The following is a 19,513-nucleotide window of genomic DNA, read 5'->3' as shown; positions in this document are numbered from 1 at the left end:
TATAAGATATCTTACCTTGAAATATTTTATTTTTACTGGCGTTGTAAATGTTTTGACCTGTGAAGGACAAGTTGTTCCAGTATGTTTCATTGAAGGCCAACGCAAACAGATAGACAGCATCGTACAGAAAGCGAGAGTACTTGTCAGGCTGTGGAGTTACACAGTAAAGTCCTATAACACATTAGAGGTTTCTCAATGTAACTTAAATACATTCTATTTATTACCTCAGTCCTACTTGATATTAACATGAAGTGCATTGTGTAAGGCAGGGGTGGGCATATTACGGACGGCGGGCCGCATGTGTTTTATGCGGCCCGCGGACACCTACAGAAATCAGTTGTGCCCACAGTATATACATATAAAAATGCAAATATATTAAAAATAAGTATAAATATCTGTGTAAATTATTGAAACTTGTCTCATTACAAAAACGTTTTAAGTAAGCGAAGATTATTCTTATTGGCTATACTTCAATGCACTCTGTAAAAGACACAACCTCAGGCCAGTATTTATTTATTGCTATGAAGAACTGTGTTAAGGGTTAGGTATGTTTGGAACAACATGGCAAGTGTAACAGCTAATGGAGCTCGACCTTTGAGAAAAACAATTTTTTGTGTAGGCCTATTTAATGTGAAATATTTAACTGTTTACACTCGTGCGTAATGTTCCGGTCGTTGTCTTGTGGCACCAAACTTCTGGTAGACAACTAAACCGTTGTTGGTGTACTCAAATAACTTAAATAACTTCATTTTGTGAACAAACTAAATAACACTTTATTTATAAGATAAACAAAATCTACTTTAAATGAGATAAAATAACTGTAGTAGACTTTAGTACTAATATTCTTTAACAAAAATCTAGCTCACCACAATAACACAACCTTTCAGTCTCACGTTCTGGGGCGTCTCCCCTAACGAAGACCTAGTGACGACAATGCCACCTATGTATCATCATGCACAACCAATCGCTAACTTCTTCCCACCGTCACCATAGAAACACACATACACACTTCATAATAATCGGTCAAAATTAACAATATATGGCAACAGACAAACAAAACCACAGAGCTCATCAAATACTTCATCGTAAGTGAAACTAAAATTTTACAAAGTTACATTTTCATGTTCGTTCCAACAGATAAATAAATACTAGTCAATATTTTAGCGAAAAAAAAATCGATTTTCATTACCTCTATAGGCTTTGGAAACTTTGGATTCGAACCAAAGCGTCTGTTGGCAGCTTCAATAGAGGCACTTGTGTTTAAAGACCATTCCAAAACATAGTGATATGTAAACTGTAACATCAAAAAATGTAAGCGCATTGTTACGTTCAACCGCTGCAGCTTGTGTGAGATAAAACAAACGAGGGGAAGCTAGGTGAACACATTGCAGATATGCAGACAAACATAGAGGCTATGGGTGATGGTGGAATCTGTAGTGCTGCTCCTAACTCTTCAAAGGATAAAGACAAATAAATCTTTATATGAACAGAGAGAAAGAGAGTTATTGAAGTAGCTTTTAAACTAGCTTCTCTTATTTGTTTAGTATGACCACCAATGATTGCAAAGAAAAAGGAACCAGATTAAAATAGAACATAATCGAGAAGTTGAATTGTACTTCCTTATAATAAACTGGCAAAGTTGACTTTAGCTTACATATTGTGGAACTTGAATCGGACTTTAGTATAGCAGAATGTAAACCATGAATGAGACTTATGTATAACAGATTGTGAACCATGAATTAGACTTACATATAACAGAGTGTGAACCATGAATTAGACTTACATATAACAGATTGTGAACCATGAATTGAATTAGACTTACGTATAACAGATTGTGAACCATGAATTAGACTTAAATATAACAGATTTTGAACCATGAATTAGACTTACATATAACAGATTGTGAACCATGAATTAGACTTACGTATAACAGATTGTGAACCATGAATTAGACTTACATATAACAGATTGTGAACCATGAATTAGACTTACATATAACAGATTGTGAACCATGAATTAGACTTACATATAACAGATTGTGAAAGCCTTTCAAGGCCTTCTCGTCATCCCCGTCTCCTTTCTTCCAGAAGTCTGTGCTCTGAAGGGTCTCCAGAAACTCTTTGTCTGCCACGCTGTGCTCTGTGTACAGGAACTGGTACTCGCCGTTGGTCATCTCCAACTCGTCTGCCACGATCAGGTAACGGCGGACTTCATCCCTTGGCACCACTAGGATTATAACTAAAGAAAGGAACGGGCGTGTCATAGCTGGGATCTTAATGAATGAGATAGCGTGTGTGATACATATACCCTTAGGGTTGATCGGGGAAAGGGAAGAGCCAAATGGATCACAAGTGCAAAATCGTAACCTGGCCTCAGTTGGCAATGTAAATTTGTTTTGCACTTCGGAAGTATTGTGATACCATTTGAGCAGAACAACGGGAGAATTTTACTTCAGCTAAGGGAGTATGTCTTTTCCCCAGTAGTAAATAGTCTATGTCATTACGTGAAATAGAAAAGTATTGGAGTGAAGGTCATGCGGCAACATTGTCCGCTGAGAGCTGTAGACACGAGAGCTATTTTTGCTCCCTGTCGGATAAATTAATACGTATTCAACATAGATAAGTGTTGCAGGGAAAACCTAAGTACGTTTGTTATATAACAATTGTAATTAATATAACACCATACAAAGATCATAGTGCTCAACACGGCCAGCTATAACACAAATATAAACAGGAGTCCCTTACTCCCCATCCTTTTTCCTACAAAGCAATTTAATGTTTATATTATTTCCCCTTTCCACCAAGTGATTTTAATGTTTGCATTACCTCCCCTTTCGACCTTCTTCCACGACTCTATCTATTTATAACTACTTAATTTGCTGCCAACTTTTTACTAGCTTACTTCTAGTCTCAGCTTTCAAAGTGATAAACATTTTCTCGATCTGCGTCTTGTTGACCGCCACTTTAACTCTATTGAACTCTCGGACCAAGGTGATGTCCTGTCTGTCCATGGCCTCCTTGTAGAAGGACGACATCCCTTCGGTCAACTCGCCGACGGTGGAGATCATGCTGACCCGGTACCACCTGACCTTTTCGCAGAAGAATATCAGCAGGTCACCTGTGGGTATGAACGTAGAGCAATCAGGGTTATGATTGATATAAATATTATAAGACTGACAGATCTGATGAACATTGGGTAGGACATAGTGTACCAGGAGAAATAACGAACTAGAACTGGTTTAAAAGGATTCTTCTGAAACTGACACAAAGTATTTGGAAGCTTAAAGTGGGATTTTCCTACAAAAATTAATCACAGTGATTTCCTGTGTCTTATACATTTTAATTTTTAAGATCCGGTTTATGTTTTCATGAAATAAAATACAATATGATAGCGAAAAAGAAAGGAAAGCGAAATGAAGATATATAGTTGAAATATAATGGAACATTATTAGAAAATCGAAAGACAATGGGAAAAGAAGCAAAATATAAAAATCCTTTATTTAGAAAAAAAAAGCTTATCAAAAGGGAAAGAAAACCGCCCTTAAAAACTATATCTATCATAATGTACGAGTTATTTCCCTTATTCGATCTCAAAATAATCAATTACCATTTATTTTTTTTTTATTGATTTATGTTTTGTCGGGTATTCAACTTGATCGGAGAATGCGTGAGGGACTAATAGCGTTAACAATTATTTAAGGTGACTAAATCCAACAAATTTACAGAAGGATTAGATAACCCTTGTTGGTATCAAACAAATAATTAATTACCGATAATTAATTGACTAATTGGTTACTTTTTAAATTGATTCATGTCTTGTCTATGCCAATGAATAATTGTGCAAAGTTTCAACTTGATCCGATAATAGTTGCAGGAGAAATAACGTGTAGACACTTTTTACCAGACAGACGGACGGATAGACAGAGTGAGTTGATATAAGCTTCGTAAAAAAAAAAGATAGGGAGAGATTCTGGAGTACATAGACAAACTAAACATTGTCAAGAACGCTACACTAAAAGACTACTAAATAGTACATAGTACTTGAAGCTTTCATTTTGTAGGGCTCAAAGTGCACACAATACAAAATTTGCCTTTTAAAATATAATTCCGTACTTTGTACAACGGATACACCATAGGCAAGATTTATTGAAAATACCCCTACCTCCAACCCCGCTAGTGCTGTGTCAACAGTGCCATGCATTATTGGTTGTACTTACCAACCTCGTTCTACAACAAAGCATGCACTGTGAGGCCAATATTGAAATGTTTGGTCTAGGATTTATTTCTTAGGAAGAACTTAAGATGTAGGTACAGACAAAAAATATTCCCTTGAATTCCACAGTTACATTTCAGCTCATTTAGACACTGCACGATACGTTTGGCCATCGATTTCAGGAGTGAAAAGTTTTGAATTTGATCTTGATGACAGGTGAATTAGATTGTATGCTATTTGAAAAGACTTTTAAATGGGTTTCGCTTCTGTCCAACTTTCGTCAAGGTTGTATAAGCAAGTGATATAATAAAATAAAAAAAACATCCTTACTTTAAGTTCAAATAATATAGTAAACTGAACATTTATATTTCATTTGTCATTTTAAAAAAGAGAGAAAAAAAATGGGCAAATATGGGGATTGAATCAACGACATTCGCTATATTAGCGTGATGCTCTATCAACTTAACAAATTAGCTATCCAACCATGAGGCTTGAATAAATGATGTCATTTTTGACTTGAGCTTATGACTTGTGTCTTCTAATGTAACCAACATCCAATCTTGTCTCTTCCAACTTCCACCTTCAGCCTTATCTTAGTAAGAAAGCGTGAGCTAACGTCTAGGCAGGATTTAATATAAGTGAGTCTGATTGCCTTTAATTAAACTAAAAATAACGAAGAGTTAAGTGCTGTAATTTTATGGTGATGTAATGTTATGTAATGTTTGAAGGGAAATACATATTGCAATGTTGAGATATACGGCAGCAATTGAGCAATTCTTTCCCTTGTAAAAGCCTCAATTTTTTTTTAAGCATTTTTTTTTATTTTGTATTTTTTGAGGCAGCTTTACTAAAATAAATTTTAAAAGAACACACAACGCCTCCTCGAGGACCTTAAAAACAAAAATTACATTTGAAGATATTCATTTATTGTACCGGTGTATTCAAAGCGAATGACGAAACGAGAAAAATTACATTACAAACGAATAAAGAAGTTGTTTTGTTTTGTTTTGTTTTTATTTCGTTCTTCATTAAATTTATTTTTAATCAATCAATTAACTGGAGAAAAAATATGTTTTTAAAGTTTTAATTGTTTCGTTTTTTAGTAGAAGGAAATTAATTATTTTTTTAATTTTCTTTATCCCGAGATTTACAGATGTGGAATTCATCTCATCTCATCTGTCCCTTCACTTTTGTCGTAGGGTTGCTGTGACAGTTCACGTAACAAAATCCCTTCACTTTTGTCGTAGGGTTGCTGTGACAGTTCACGTAACAAAATCCCTTCACTTTTGTCGTAGGGTTGCTGTGACAGTTCACGTAACAAAATCCCTTCACTTTTGTCGTAGGGTTGCTGTGACAGTTCACGTAACAAAATCCCTTCACTTTTCCCCGTCAGCAGCTGTTCTTAGAAAAGCGTTTTTTTGTTGTTGTTTTTTTTCTGAACGACCCTTTTTCGTACCACTGTACCTTGAAGAATGATTTTTGACAATGAGTCATTCGAATGAAGTCAATTTAACTACATAATCAGTGTCTCAGACTCAATTTTCTACATTTTGTCAGAGGTCTGTTTGTTGTTTGTTTGTTTTTTCAAAATGTCAGAAGTATTTTGCAACCAATGTTTTTAAGTTCCTGTCGTCTGCTAAATTTCACAGAACACTTTCATACTACAGCGGAGCAGTGGCGTAGCAAGGCACCCGTGGGCCCGGGTCAGGAATGTGAAGTTGGGCCCACTCTTAAAGTGTGACTGAACCCAAACTGGGCTCTACTGTATCTAATGAGATGAATGTCAATGAAAACAAACTTATACGCCAGACACTACATAAGGTACACCTGTTCCATACGGGTTAAAAGAGAACAATTTCCTCAAGCTTTGAATCTGTCTTGTCTTGGATTGTGTGTGACTAGTTTTACACTACTTCACTAAGTCTAATGCGAGTCCAAAAAATCCAAGGGACATAACAATTAACTAGAACATATTTGATACAACTTGTGAAGACTTTAACTGATGTTTATTTAAAGATGGGGATGATCGTCTTGTTTCTCTGTCCGTTGTTTTCATTAGCAGTCTATTCACAATACATCTTTCTACAAGGCCTAGCCATAGTCTTCTAATATAATGTACTCGTATTCTATAACGTCATTCGTCTGTCCCACTGCGTCACTATATTTCGTGACTCCGAGTCACATGCTGAATCTTCAGAAATTCTGAATATGTATTGGTCGTCACGGGTATGGGAATTTCAAGACTTCTCACAGCGCAATGGTCCTATTTTACATCACCTTCGTCTAGTTAGAAGACAAGGGTTTTTAAAGCAACTTTGTTAAGACATTAATGTTCAATCTACTGAGTAGAAAGTCGATTTCGATCTCTCGCTCGGTTTCCATGAACAAATGTTTGATACTTCCCGTATTTGGAAGACATATTGTCTATATGTGGGTTATAAGTGTATTACTTTGATTTCATGTAGTCATGTTAAAGAAATATGCCTAAAAGCAACAACCTAATAAATACTTTACATCTTCTATTAACTCATACAATTACTTTAAGTATTTTAACTAGTTGATAGGCATTGTAGTACTAAAGAAATAAATAACACTTGGACCAAAGCAAAAGCAAATAGTATGCATCATATAGATCTAGATCACTTTCCACAATGTGTAGACTTACAAAAAGTTATTGTTATTATTATGAAATAAAAAATCGAATACGTCAGATTTAAATGAACCGCTGTAAGGACGATTTAAGAGTTACCTTCCTTTAATAGATTACATTCTACAGTAATTAGATTTACATGGATTTGTTATTTAACTCGGACACCAGAAATAGAATTTAAGACCAATGAACATGATTTAATTAAGCTAATGTGATAATTGATGCAATTAAACTCGTATGTCAACTCATTCTCTTCATAACCCCTTTTGGGCCCCTAGTGGTCATGGGCCCGGGCGCAATGAACCCCTTTGCGCCATGGTTGCTACGCCACTGCAACAGGGAGAGTAGCATAGAAACAGTGGGGTACCAATAATGAGACAATGTAGTGTCACGTGATGTCAACAATGACTGCGAGCATTAAGTTCAAACACAGCCATTACAATCACGTGACTGTGATCACTTGAATCATCGTCTACTCCGTCTGGGTCAGCTGAGTTTAACAAGTCAAGCAGAATGGCTGCCTGGTCGTGCGGTATCCGCGATAGACTTTCGTTCGATCGTCGCAATAGTCCCGGTACATACCCTGACAGCTGACATCTCCAGTCGTCCAGCGGGAGGTTTGGACTAAGAAGAAGATCATCATCAAATTTGAAAGAACATCCGAAACATGTCAAACATTTTGCAAGCAAACACGCTATTACAAGAACTACTGATGAAAACGTGTGCCACTGTTCAATTCCCAGGATTAACTCACACTTTAATCATAGCCAGAAATTGTTTCAATATCTCATCAAACTGAAATTTCGCAAATTAACTCGAGCTGCGTGAAACCACAATTTGTTAACATTTCAGAAAGATCATTCAGAAAGATCATTTTATTAACTATTGAAATCAATTTTAAATATTTATCTACAAGAAATAAGAAGCTAACAAATACTTGTGTTCGTCGTGTTACTGTAATATTTCTTTTTCCACATTTCCCCCATGAAAACGTAAGACTCGTGTTTACTCTATTATTGTAACATAAAGTAGTTAGCGTCTAAGTCAGACTGGTGAGGTATCAAGCCATCCCCAAAAGTTAAAAAGAGCTATAACGTGTCACCAGTTTGAATGTGATTTTTGTTTAATGAATGTCAACACTGGCATGAACAGAGACCTTCCAATCTTCTATAGAAAGACGATGGTCGATCTTTTCTGGAAATTGTGGAGCCATGAAGCCCATGGATTGAGGACGCGACAATACTTAAGATTATACCTACGATAAATTCATACCATAAAAAGATCACTACCTCTACTTTGTAAAAAAAAAAACTGTAAATATTCCGTAATCTATTAAAACGTGGTGATTACAGATGCCCAACCTGTGACCGCAGCTGTGTATCAAGGATTGGCCTCTCAAGTCTCAAGTCACACAAGAAGGGAAGGAGCTTACTCCTGAGATGTAAAATGCCACAGAGACAGAGTGAAACGTGTGGAACACTTTCAGAAAAATGAGAATCCCCGGCTTCAAGTATGATTGTAATATTGACAACCGTTAATCAGACTATTTGAAACAAATATCTGGTTGAAATATGCGGTAGCTTTTTAAAATACGAATTATTTCATTTTACAACTAATCGTCTTAATAAAGATGCATTATGTCTAAGTACAAACAATCGATTTTTTAGTTTGTTTACAAATCAATCAGGATTGCTATTAACCTTGGTTATACTAATATTAGACTATGCCTCCTCTGTCTGAGACCCGTCAGCTCAAGAGAACTTAAAGAAAATAGAACAGACACAAAATAGAGGCGTGATAGTTATAACAAAAAAATGTTTGTATTTGACTTAATAACGCCATTAGTAAAAAGCACTATATTTAGTAGCACTTCAGGACAGAAGAATACAAAAAAAGTAGCAATAATACATAAAACACTGAAACATAAATCACTAATAAAAACACACAAACTAATTAAATACTTATAAAAACACAAAGATAATGTCACATTTCTTATTTCATACGCTAAAACAAATTATTATAATTGCTCCCTCTTTCATAGTGCCATTAGAAAACGTAAAGGGTTGCCTGAATCAGTCAGGAAAACCAATGACTTAGCAGAGGTTAAGTCTCTAAATGAAATGCATGACTGATTAGCATATATTGATTCGCGTATTATGTAATTATCTTCTGTTAAGTAGGAACGTGTGTAATTTATATAGACAGAGAAATTTAATATAAACTTTGTAATAACAAAATTTGTACCAGACAGACATACAGACAGAGTGAGTTGATATGATCGACTTAATAACTATTGGACTCAATAAATAGAAAAAAAAAAGATTTACCTAATGACGACAGTGGGGCTATTGCTCTCATCAAGGTCGTCTTGACTGACTTGTCCACTAAGTTATTGGACACCCAGCTGTAGATCGGGATGTCGAAGAAGGAAGCCAAGTCTGCCACCGGGGTCATAGCTGTAAATACATACGAGATAAATCAAAGTCTGAACAGACAAGACAGCAACACATGTTTCATCAATCCAGCTAGTTTACTGTTGTCAAAGGCATGGCCTGCCTCTTTTGAAAAATGTGTTCTGGGTGGGAACCAAATAATATTTCTATATCACTTTTTTTTTACATCGTAACCCATTCCACACTTTTTTAAAAAGCTTATAGCAACTCTGTCTGTCTGGTGAAAAGTCTATTCATGTTATTTTTCCCGCACCCATTCTCGGATTAAGTTGAAACTTTGCACAACTATTCATTGGCATAGACAAGACATGAATCAGTAAAAGAAAATTAACCAAATAGTCAATTAATTACTAGTATTTTTTTTATACCAACAAGGGAGATAAATCCTTCAGTATTCACATATACGGCTAAATATGTAGGGTTTCGTCCCCTTACATAATTAAAAATGATATTTCTCTCACAATCATTCTCGGATCAAGTTGAAACTTGAAACAATTATTTATTGTACCTACAATATTCTATTCAAAAATTAACAAACAAGAATTATTATTGTGTTTGATTTTGTATTAACTATTTCTCACCTAACTGACGATACCAGCGTTGATTCCACCAGAATGTGGTAAATAATTACGGAGAGAAAGAGTTAAGACATGTGTAAGTGCGGAGTTCTTTCCTATAGATAAGCTTTGTTTTGTTAAAGGATTTTTTTTTTTAGATTTTGCTTGTTTTAACTTGTATTCTGTTCATGCCATCTGATTTTTCATTCAGCTCAGCGCTAAAATCAAACAGCTTATATTAAAGCCAACCAACGTAACGCTAATATCGTTTGGAGGAGACCGCCTCTGAAATCCCGTTTTATTTCGGATCTTACAAGCCAAGCTGCCTCTGTTTCTCACCCCGTCCAAGCAATTAATATAACAATATGACAACGTAACAGTGCATCCAAAATACGTTTATTTCTGTAAGCCCTCTAGCCAAATTTAAATTAATTATTGAATACTTTGAACAATTATAATGGTCAAACTAGATTTTTCTCCGCGTGGCCAACGAGCTAGTAATTCTTATACCAACGATATACATCAACAGTCAAATTTCTAGGAAAATCATTAGAGCCGTTTTCGAAATCCGTTTTCCAGGTTCCACCCTTGGCCCAGAAGGTACGTTTTAATAAATTAATGTTCAGGAACATTTTGCACATCGTCTTCTAAGTCTAGATCTAAATGTTTGTCATTAGAATAGTATAAAGGTCTAGTAGATTTATACATTCGCTTAACCAGGACTATGTCTTAAACAACAACTGATGTATACGATACTGTATACTGTAAAGGATAAAAGAAAAACGTCAAAATACTTTTTAAAAAAGACAATACCTCCTTAATTTAACTTTTAGAGCGATTTGTTTTTCTCTTTAAAAAATTTATGAATGGAACATTTTCCTACCCCGCCCCTCCCCCCCCCCCCTTTCTCACCGAGAAAGAATCCTGGTTAAGCGAATGTATAGATCTGACGATAAGCATTTAGATCTAAGAATAGTCTAGAATTAAAAGACAATGCGCAAAATTTTCATGAATCAATAACGCCTTACCTTCGGCTATTCCCGAACGCGATGGTACTTTCAAGAAAGCGATAGTCCTTTCAAAACCGATCTTGAATCTAGACCTAGAATCCTAGATATAGATTTCTAGCCAAATTTAAATTTATTGAATTAATTAGTTTACTCCGTGTGGCCAACGACTGCAACGAGCTAGTAATTCTTTTCTCAGCGATATACATCAACTGTTACATTTCAAGGAAAATTATTAGAGTCGTTTCTGAGATCAGCTGTCCTGGTTCCACGAAGGAGTGACTTGAATGGAGGAACTGTAAAAGAAAAGCTTACCTTTAGTGCAGGGTGGTCCGAAGATGACATCGATGTTGTGAATCAGCATGGTGGCCACAAGGTTACCGGTGGCGTATTTCGGATCACAAGCAGAATCTTCCCAGGTTATGCTAAATGTTAAAACAGATGGAAAATTACTTCAATATCTTTTATGAAGTCGGTTTTACTTGTTATTTATTCACTGACACATTTCTCTATGCCATATGAACACATGTTTCCTTATAATGTACATTGTATTTCTTTACGACTATTGGACAATAAAAAAAAAACACTTCTAACAAGCAAAATGTTTGAAAATAAAAACATCATTGCTATATCTCTCACTACTACAAGGTTTATCTCCCCCTTTTTATAAACAATAAAATTAATTACTTACCAATAATTGTACTAGACACACTAAAACAACATGAGCTTCAAGAAACACAATGCTTTTATTAGTCTCTATTTATGTTCTTTACTCCAGCCACTTGTTCTCTAAACTGACCTCCTTTTACACACAGTCCTGACACACTGCTGTTCACTCAACCATGTACACTCAAGGTCCACTGGTCATTTCATACACAGGCACACACACTGCACTACCAGCCACTCAAAACACATACACTTTCTATCACAGTAATTGGTTAATCTTTTTTATTGATTCTTATAAAATACAGACGTTACTTCAAAAAAGAAGATGATTACGTCCTACGCGTCATGCATCTAGTCATGCATGTTAACCGATGACTTAAATTCTGCCAAGTCACCGGTTTTCCTGGCTGACTCAGGCAACCCATTCCATCCTCTAATAGCACTAGCGATTCGCGTATTGTCATCGAGTATAAATAATTGTACACATTTTAAGTTTACAAAGAGAATGGGAAGTGGGAGAAAAAAAAACCTGTAAAAGAATCCTACCAGGCAGACAGACAGAGTGAGCTGGTATACGTTTTGTAAGTATTTTTTTTAATTCATAATATTAGATTGACAATAAAAAAGGATGCATATCACACAGCCAGGTAGCTTACTCCAAGATGGTCAACTTATGGAATTGGAATTGTTATAGGGCATAGGCAGAGGCGGGGCGCCACACACAGCCTAAGTCTATATTTCTTTGTGATGTTCACTACGCCTCTGGGCATAGGCTAACCCATAAGACTAACTTGTTTGTTTATGCTAAGAAAAAAATAATTAAAATGTAAGTAATTTACTATACACATTTTTCTTTGAAATAAATAGCAGTATTGTTTGTAATGAATGGGAAACAAGTTATATAGTGTTCTCGGTCTTGTGAGTATTTACATCAAAGTAAGTACTTACTTGACTGCATAGTTGTGCAGTAGTCCCAGGTTGGTTACATTTTCAATGGCCAACGCAAACGGACCAATACTGGAGGCCATTGAGAATTCTTGGGACGAGTTTCTGAAACAAGAGAAAAAAGTAATTAAGATAATTTTTTTTTAATATTCTAGTTTATATTCAAATAATATACTAAACTAGGAGGTGAGATGGCGGAGTGGTAAAGCGCTTGGCTTCCGAACCGAGGGATCTCGAGTTCGAATTCTGGTGAAGACTGGGATTTCTAATTTTGGGAAGCAGCTCTTATGGGTACCTGACATTAGTTGGTGAAAAGTAAAGGTGGTAGGTCGTTGTGCTGACCACATGACTCCCTCGTTAAACATGGGCCAAGGAAACAGATGACATTGACATCCTCTTCCCTGTAGATTGCAAGGTCTGAAAAGGGTTACTACAAAGTAAACTAAATATTCATATTTTTTTTAATGATTTTTATATTTTTTATATTTTATTTATAAGAGCTCCTTCTGTCGCCAGCCGATATTGAAGTTGGGTTGTGCGACATGACTAGACACATTTTAATAATGGACCAGCAAGTTGTCATGCTTGTAAAACCGGGACATAATAAAAATGAGCGCGCTTCTGATTTTAACGAGATCACTGAAATTCGTCACCTTGCAATGTACCGGGCGCGAGGAGTAAATTGCGCAAATCGTTTATTCTCCGTTGTATCTGTTGATGGGCACCTAGGGAACATGACCAAATAGCTCTGGACGACATCACTTGAAGTGCTGGATAAGTTCCTGCTAGATATATCACTGTTTAATGTGTGTTTTGGGGTAATTCATTTCTGTTCGTCCATTACAGGGTAGAAGTAGACAGAGCAAAAGGGGAGCTAACAGAGTAATATACACATTTTAAAATTTCTTGTTTAATAAAAAAAAATACGCTCCATTTATGTTTCCCATTAGACTTATTAAAAATTCGTCACAAATGTAAAAGTTGACTCTTGTCTACGACCAGAGGTAATTAAACATAGATCTGATGAGAATTCGACTGATCTGGGAAAACCTGATGGTGTGCACTCCCTATTTTTCTCATGATTTCATCCTGATTACGGTTTAAAAGTGATTGATCATATCGCTTGTTTCATCATGATTTCTAAATCCTCAGATGCACGTGAAATTTTTCCGTCCAGACAAAAATCCCCGAGCATAACTGAATGTTATAACCAAGCGTCTCAATAATTTACTTTGTTTGGGCCCTTTGTGATATGTATACAAAGCTATGCAGGCCTACTTGTCTCTATTCCTTCTTGTTTACGTAAGAAGCAGCTTGTCACACAAGAGTTTCATACCCGTCCGAGGACGCGTCACTTGTTGCTAACAACAACAGAAGTTTTTGTTTGTTTGTTTTGTAAGTTTTGGAAGTCCCTGAAGAAATGAAGATTCCTACACCCTAGCCCAAACCACCAAGAGGACGGCAAGAAAAGGCCGAGGCAGGATTCCGACCCCTGGACCACAGGAGCGACTGTGTGAAGCACATACCACACGATCAGGAAATTAAATGTTTAGTGACGTTGTTATTCAAGATCCCGCTCACCAATTATATTAAAATATCTTTAAAAAAAAAAAAGGTTATTTAAGTCCAGAAGAATTACTTTCCAATTATATTGTTTTTTTTTATTGTTTCATTATATAAGAAGAATTATTCGTGCCTATTTTACAAAGCAAGTTAACTCTTTCTCTCCGTAATTATTTACCACATTCTGGTGGAATCAACGCTGGTATCGTCAGTTAGGAGAGAAGGAGTTAATGCAATCAAACCTTTCGTTGCTCTTAAATAGAAAATTATATCTCCCCTCTATTGAAAAGGACTCGCATTACGCTGTGGTGTTAGTACTACTAGATTCGGATCTAGGATCACTAGGACCGTACAGCACCTAACATCCGTATTACCTTGGTGCCAGAAGCAGTATGTGGATATGGTCCGTATTATGACCTGTACAACAGTGTAGAGCGACCAGCAGCAAGACGACAAGGGAGATCATTTTCTTTACGTCCATGTCTTAATCTTCACCTCGCCCTGAAGACCTGGAAAGTAGAAGTATTTGTAAAATATTAATTTTTATTTTATGTTCGAATAGGATAACAAACTAAGCTTTCACATTTTAGTTATCATTGAAAAAAAAGGCCAGTATGTGGAATCGAACTCACGACATTTGCATTAATAGCCCGAGGCTCTATCAACTTAACTATCCATAAGCAATTATTTTGCTCAAAATAAATTATTCTTTTTTTTTTCTCCATATTTTGTCCTTCCATCTTACATTAATAAAGAAATTGTAAGCTAACAATATAAATCGGAAAAGACAGCTTATAAACTTACACGCGAACGTTTGTATTCAATATACACTATATGTGATGATATTGTGAAACTTTGAGAACAATAGGTGTTTCGTTTATTATAGTATTATAGTATATTGCATAGTATATTGTATTCCTCTACATTGGTAAATACGTCCCTAAGTTTATTATAGAAAATAGGTTTTGGTTTTTAAATGGAATGGATATTATGCAAAGGGATTTTTAAAATTAAAGACCAATACGTTGGGGTGTAGGGGGGCACAAGTGGAACATAGCACAAAGTTTAACATTTATATAATCATCATCTCTAGTAATGCTATAGGTCAAGTTGACCGTTTAGAAAACACAGGGTCCCGTCACATGTTATATTGTATCGTCCTTAGCTGTGAACATGATTTTAAAAAATACCTCAAGTGACCGTTGAAAAAGATAAAAACTATTCCCTTGTATTAATTAAACTATTCCCACGCATTAACGAAACTATTCCCTTGTCTTAACAATAGTATTCCCTTGTGTTAACGAAACTATTCATTTGTCTTAACAATAGTATTCCCTTGTGTTAACGAAACTATTCCCTTGTCTTAACAATAGTATTCCCTTGTGTTAACGAAACTATTCATTTGTCTTAACAATAGTATTCCCTTGTGTTAACGAAACTATTCCCTTGTGTTAACAATAGTATTCCCTTGTGTTAACGAAACTATTCCCTTGTGTTAACAATAGTATTCCCTTGTGTTAACGAAACTATTCCCTTGTCTTAACAATAGTATTTCCTTGTGTTAACGAAACTATTCCCTTGTCTTAACAATAGTATTCCCTTGTGTTAGCGAAACTATTCCCTTGTCTTAACAATAGTATTCCCTTGTGTTAACAAAAATCACAAAAAAATGTTCGGTACAAGAAAGCGAAAAAAAAAAGAAATTGTCAACAGTCTCACATTGACTAGATATGTACCTTATACCGTATAATCTTCGTATCTTATTTATTAAGACGTCACTTCAAAAACGAAGATAATTACGTCCCAAGCATTTCATGTGTCAATCTAGTCATGCATGTTAATCAATGACTTAAACTCTGCCAAGTTTGTTCGTATTCCTGGCTGATTCAGGCAGCCCATTCCATTTTCTAATGACACTAGGGAAGAAGGAGCACTTGTGCGAATTTGTTCTAGCGTATGGAATAAGAAATATGCCTCTATCTTCATGTCAATCTGAGTATTTCATTAGGTTTTGTTTTTCTATTTGTAAATTATGGTTAAGTGTTTCATGTATTATAGTTACTTTACTTTTTATTGTTCTGTCCTGAAGTGTCTCTAAGTTAATTGATTTTACTAAAGGTGTAACTTTAATCAAATTCGGATATTCGTTTGTTATAAATCTCACTGCTCTATTTTGTATTTGGTCTAGTTTCTTAAAGTTTTATTGAGTTGAGGGATGCATATTCTAATATTGGCCAAACTAAAGTTAAATAACATTTTAGTTTTATGTTCTTCTTTGATTTGTAAAAATTCTTTTAATAAACCCTAATGTTTTGCTTGACTTTTTAATAATTTTATCAATATGGGGATTCCATCATAACTTTCCATTTATTTTTACACCTATGTATTTTGAGGTTTTAGTCTGTGTGACTGGTATATATACCAATTCATTTTTTTTTTCAAAGCTTCTACCTCTACAATAAGTTAGTCCTGCACCAGGAAATCTTCATATATTATTTCAGACTCCAGTCATATAATTACAATGCTTCAAAATAAGCTTGAGCCTATTCACTTTTCACCATTATTTCCGCAAATCTATGGAACTCTTTCCAAAAGTGCATTAGGCCCTCTTGATAAATGTTGACTAATATTGCGCTGTCCGACTCGCTAGATTTTTTCTGTTCCCTATTCCGGGAGGGCAAATTTCTAGTAAACATCGCTAACCGCTAATGAAATCAATAAGACCCCCCCCCCCTTTTTTTTTTTCTTTTTTTTTTTTTTTTTGCTGAATAGCTTTATTATATTGCCCTAAGTGGTGTGTAAAGAGATGTATTCACCACTACAATGCTTCTTTATACGATTTCCGGAAATACGCGACGACGGACGAAGCACTGGCGGAAAAGTTCGAGTGAAAAGTGCAGAGAGAAAGGTTGTTACATTATGGAAAATAGCGAAATACTAGCGCTAGTCCTGACATAGGAACGTTGTTTTTTTAATCAGCACATAGAAGATAGCAAGCTGTTTTCTAGAGACTAGTTGTTTATTATTGCAGGAGTATAGAGATTGACAATAATCAAAGCTAATAAAAAAGAGCTTCTTCTTGTCACTAAAACAACTAATACATGCTCTGTAGCAAGAGAAACTCTCTATCTGTAAGTACACGTTTGTTTGCGGTGTGTATTGGAGATAGGATGGTAGAGAAGATACCTGAAAGCGAAAAGCTAACTTTATATAGACAAGATTTTGAAACACTAATATTCGTTCCATTTGCAATTAAATCACACACGCACACTTACATATATATATATATATATATATATAAGTCCTCACTCGCTCACCTATCACAAATGTTGCCAATTGCCGTAAACGAAAGTCTAAAAAAGTTTCACCTGTTCTCACTTACCTTGGATCTAGGACAACTAAGATATTTTCTTGATCGAAACCGCAGCAGTTAAATTTACCAAAAACGATTTTTTTATTCGCAATATCTACCCAACATGCTTTTTAAATGCCGACATATTGAAACGTACAAGATTATACTTCGTTTTTAAGCACTTTACTTTTTATGCGTAGTTTCTTCATATATATATATATATACATAACACTCAGCTCACTTTGTAGCCTACTATTTTTTGAGTGGCGTTTTTCATTGCAATTTATTTTTATGATTCGGAACGAAATTTATAACCTCGATCCTAAGATCATTTTTGACACTGATTAAAAAAAAAATTGATAGTGTTTGAAGGCATCAGAGAGCCTTTCAACTATTTCGATAAAAAGTCAAAAAATACTCAGAGAATTATGTAGGACTATTTTCTAAGGCGTGTGGTTGGGGGGGAGGGAGAAAGAAAGAGAGAGAACGTGATATAGAATTCACAGACCAGAAGTGAATGGGTTTAAAATGACAATTTAAGCGGGCCATTCCTATTAAACGTAACATATACAAGAATACACCGGCCAATTTTATTTATTTTATTTTTTTTTGGGGGGGAGGGGGGATGTCTTGAAATACGGACATTTTTATTTAAGTGAAAAAAAAAAATAAAAAAAAAGGGGGGGTGCGGCTAAAGTATTATGTAAGCATTAGCAGGATGTAATAAAAAGGGCCCTGGCCACAAAAATATCAGAATGCTTATGAAATATTTCGAACATGAGCTTAAAAGCAGATCAAAAGTCAGACAGTGTAAACAACACTAGACCATAGTCAGACAGTGTAAACAACACTAGACCATAGTCAGACAGTGTAAATAACACTAGACAATAGTCAGACAGTGTAAACAACACTAGACCATAGTCAGACAGTGTAAATAACACTAGACCATAGTCAGACAGTGTAAACAACACTAGACCATAGTCAGACAGTGTAAATAACACTAGACCATAGTCAGACAGTGTAAACAACACTAGACCATAGTCAGACAGTGTAAACAACACTAGACCATAGTCAGACAGTGTAAACAACACTAGACCATAGTCAGACAGTGTAAATAACACTAGACCAGAGTCAGACAGTGTAAACAACACTAGACAATAGTTAGACAGTGTAAATAACACTAGACCATAGTCAGACAGTGTAAATAACACTAGACCATAGTCAGACAGTGTAAACAACACTAGACCATAGTCAGACAGTGTAAATAACACTAGACCAGAGTCAGACAGTGTAAACAACACTAGACAATAGTTAGACAGTGTAAATAACACTAGACCATAGTCAGACAGTGTAAATAACACTAGACCATAGTCAGACAGTGTAAACAACACTAGACCATAGTCAGACAGTGTAAATAACACTAGACCATAGTCAGACAGTGTAAACAACACTAGACCATAGTCAGACAGTGTAAACAACACTAGACCATAGTCAGACAGTGTAAATAAAACTAGACCATAGTCAGACAGTGTAAACAACACTAGACCATAGTCAGACAGTGTAAATAACACTAGACAATAGTCAGACAGTGTAAACAACACTAGACCATAGTCAGACAGTGTAAACAACACTAGACCATAGTCAGACAGTGTAAACAACACTAGACAATAGTCAGACAGTGTAAACAACACTAGACAATAGTCAGACAGTGTAAACAACACTAGACCATAGTCAGACAGTGTAAACAACACTAGACAATAGTCAGACAGTGTAATCAACACTAGACAATAGTCAGACAGTGTAAACAACACTAGACAATAGTCAGACAGTGTAAACAACACTAGAAAATAGTAAGACAGTGTAAACAACAATAGACAATAGTCAGACAGTGTAAATAACACTAGACAATAGTCAGACAGTGTAAATAACACTAGACAATAGTCAGACAGTGTAAACAACACTAGATTATAGTCAGACAGTGTAAACAACACTAGACAATAGTCAGACAGTGTAAACAACAATAGACAATAATCAGACAGTGTAAATAACACTAGACAATAGTCAGACAGTGTAAATAACACTAGACAATAGTCAGACAGTGTAAACAA

The 19,513-nt window shown here is 35.4% G+C and overlaps 1 protein-coding gene across 4 annotated transcripts in view; it reads right to left on the bottom strand.

Moving 5' to 3' along the window:
* The window catches only part of LOC106066187 (atrial natriuretic peptide receptor 1-like), a 93,858-nt gene that overhangs the window by 30,799 nt on the left and 43,546 nt on the right, over window positions 1–19,513 (bottom strand). For 3 of the 4 annotated variants that reach the window (XR_008780126.1, XM_056043903.1, XM_056043904.1), the window contains 8 exons: window positions 14,428–14,562; window positions 12,494–12,595; window positions 11,195–11,304; window positions 9,190–9,318; window positions 2,902–3,117; window positions 2,027–2,238; window positions 1,190–1,294; window positions 16–148 (listed from right to left, as the gene is read on the bottom strand). Coding sequence is in view for 3 of the 4 variants with exons in the window: in XM_056043903.1 (XP_055899878.1) it covers window positions 16–148; window positions 1,190–1,294; window positions 2,027–2,238; window positions 2,902–3,117; window positions 9,190–9,318; window positions 11,195–11,304; window positions 12,494–12,595; window positions 14,428–14,534 (1,114 nt within the window). In the remaining variant the exon portion in view is untranslated. Of the gene's footprint in view, window positions 1–15; window positions 149–1,189; window positions 1,295–1,783; window positions 2,006–2,026; window positions 2,239–2,901; window positions 3,118–9,189; window positions 9,319–11,194; window positions 11,305–12,493; window positions 12,596–14,427; window positions 14,563–19,513 lie in introns of those variants that run through there. The other variant, XM_056043905.1, reaches the window with a different exon arrangement.

Source organism: Biomphalaria glabrata, chromosome 10, assembly GCF_947242115.1.
Source record: "Biomphalaria glabrata chromosome 10, xgBioGlab47.1, whole genome shotgun sequence".
Lineage (NCBI taxonomy): Eukaryota > Metazoa > Mollusca > Gastropoda > Planorbidae > Biomphalaria > Biomphalaria glabrata.
This window is presented reverse-complemented; position numbering and strand designations above follow the sequence as displayed.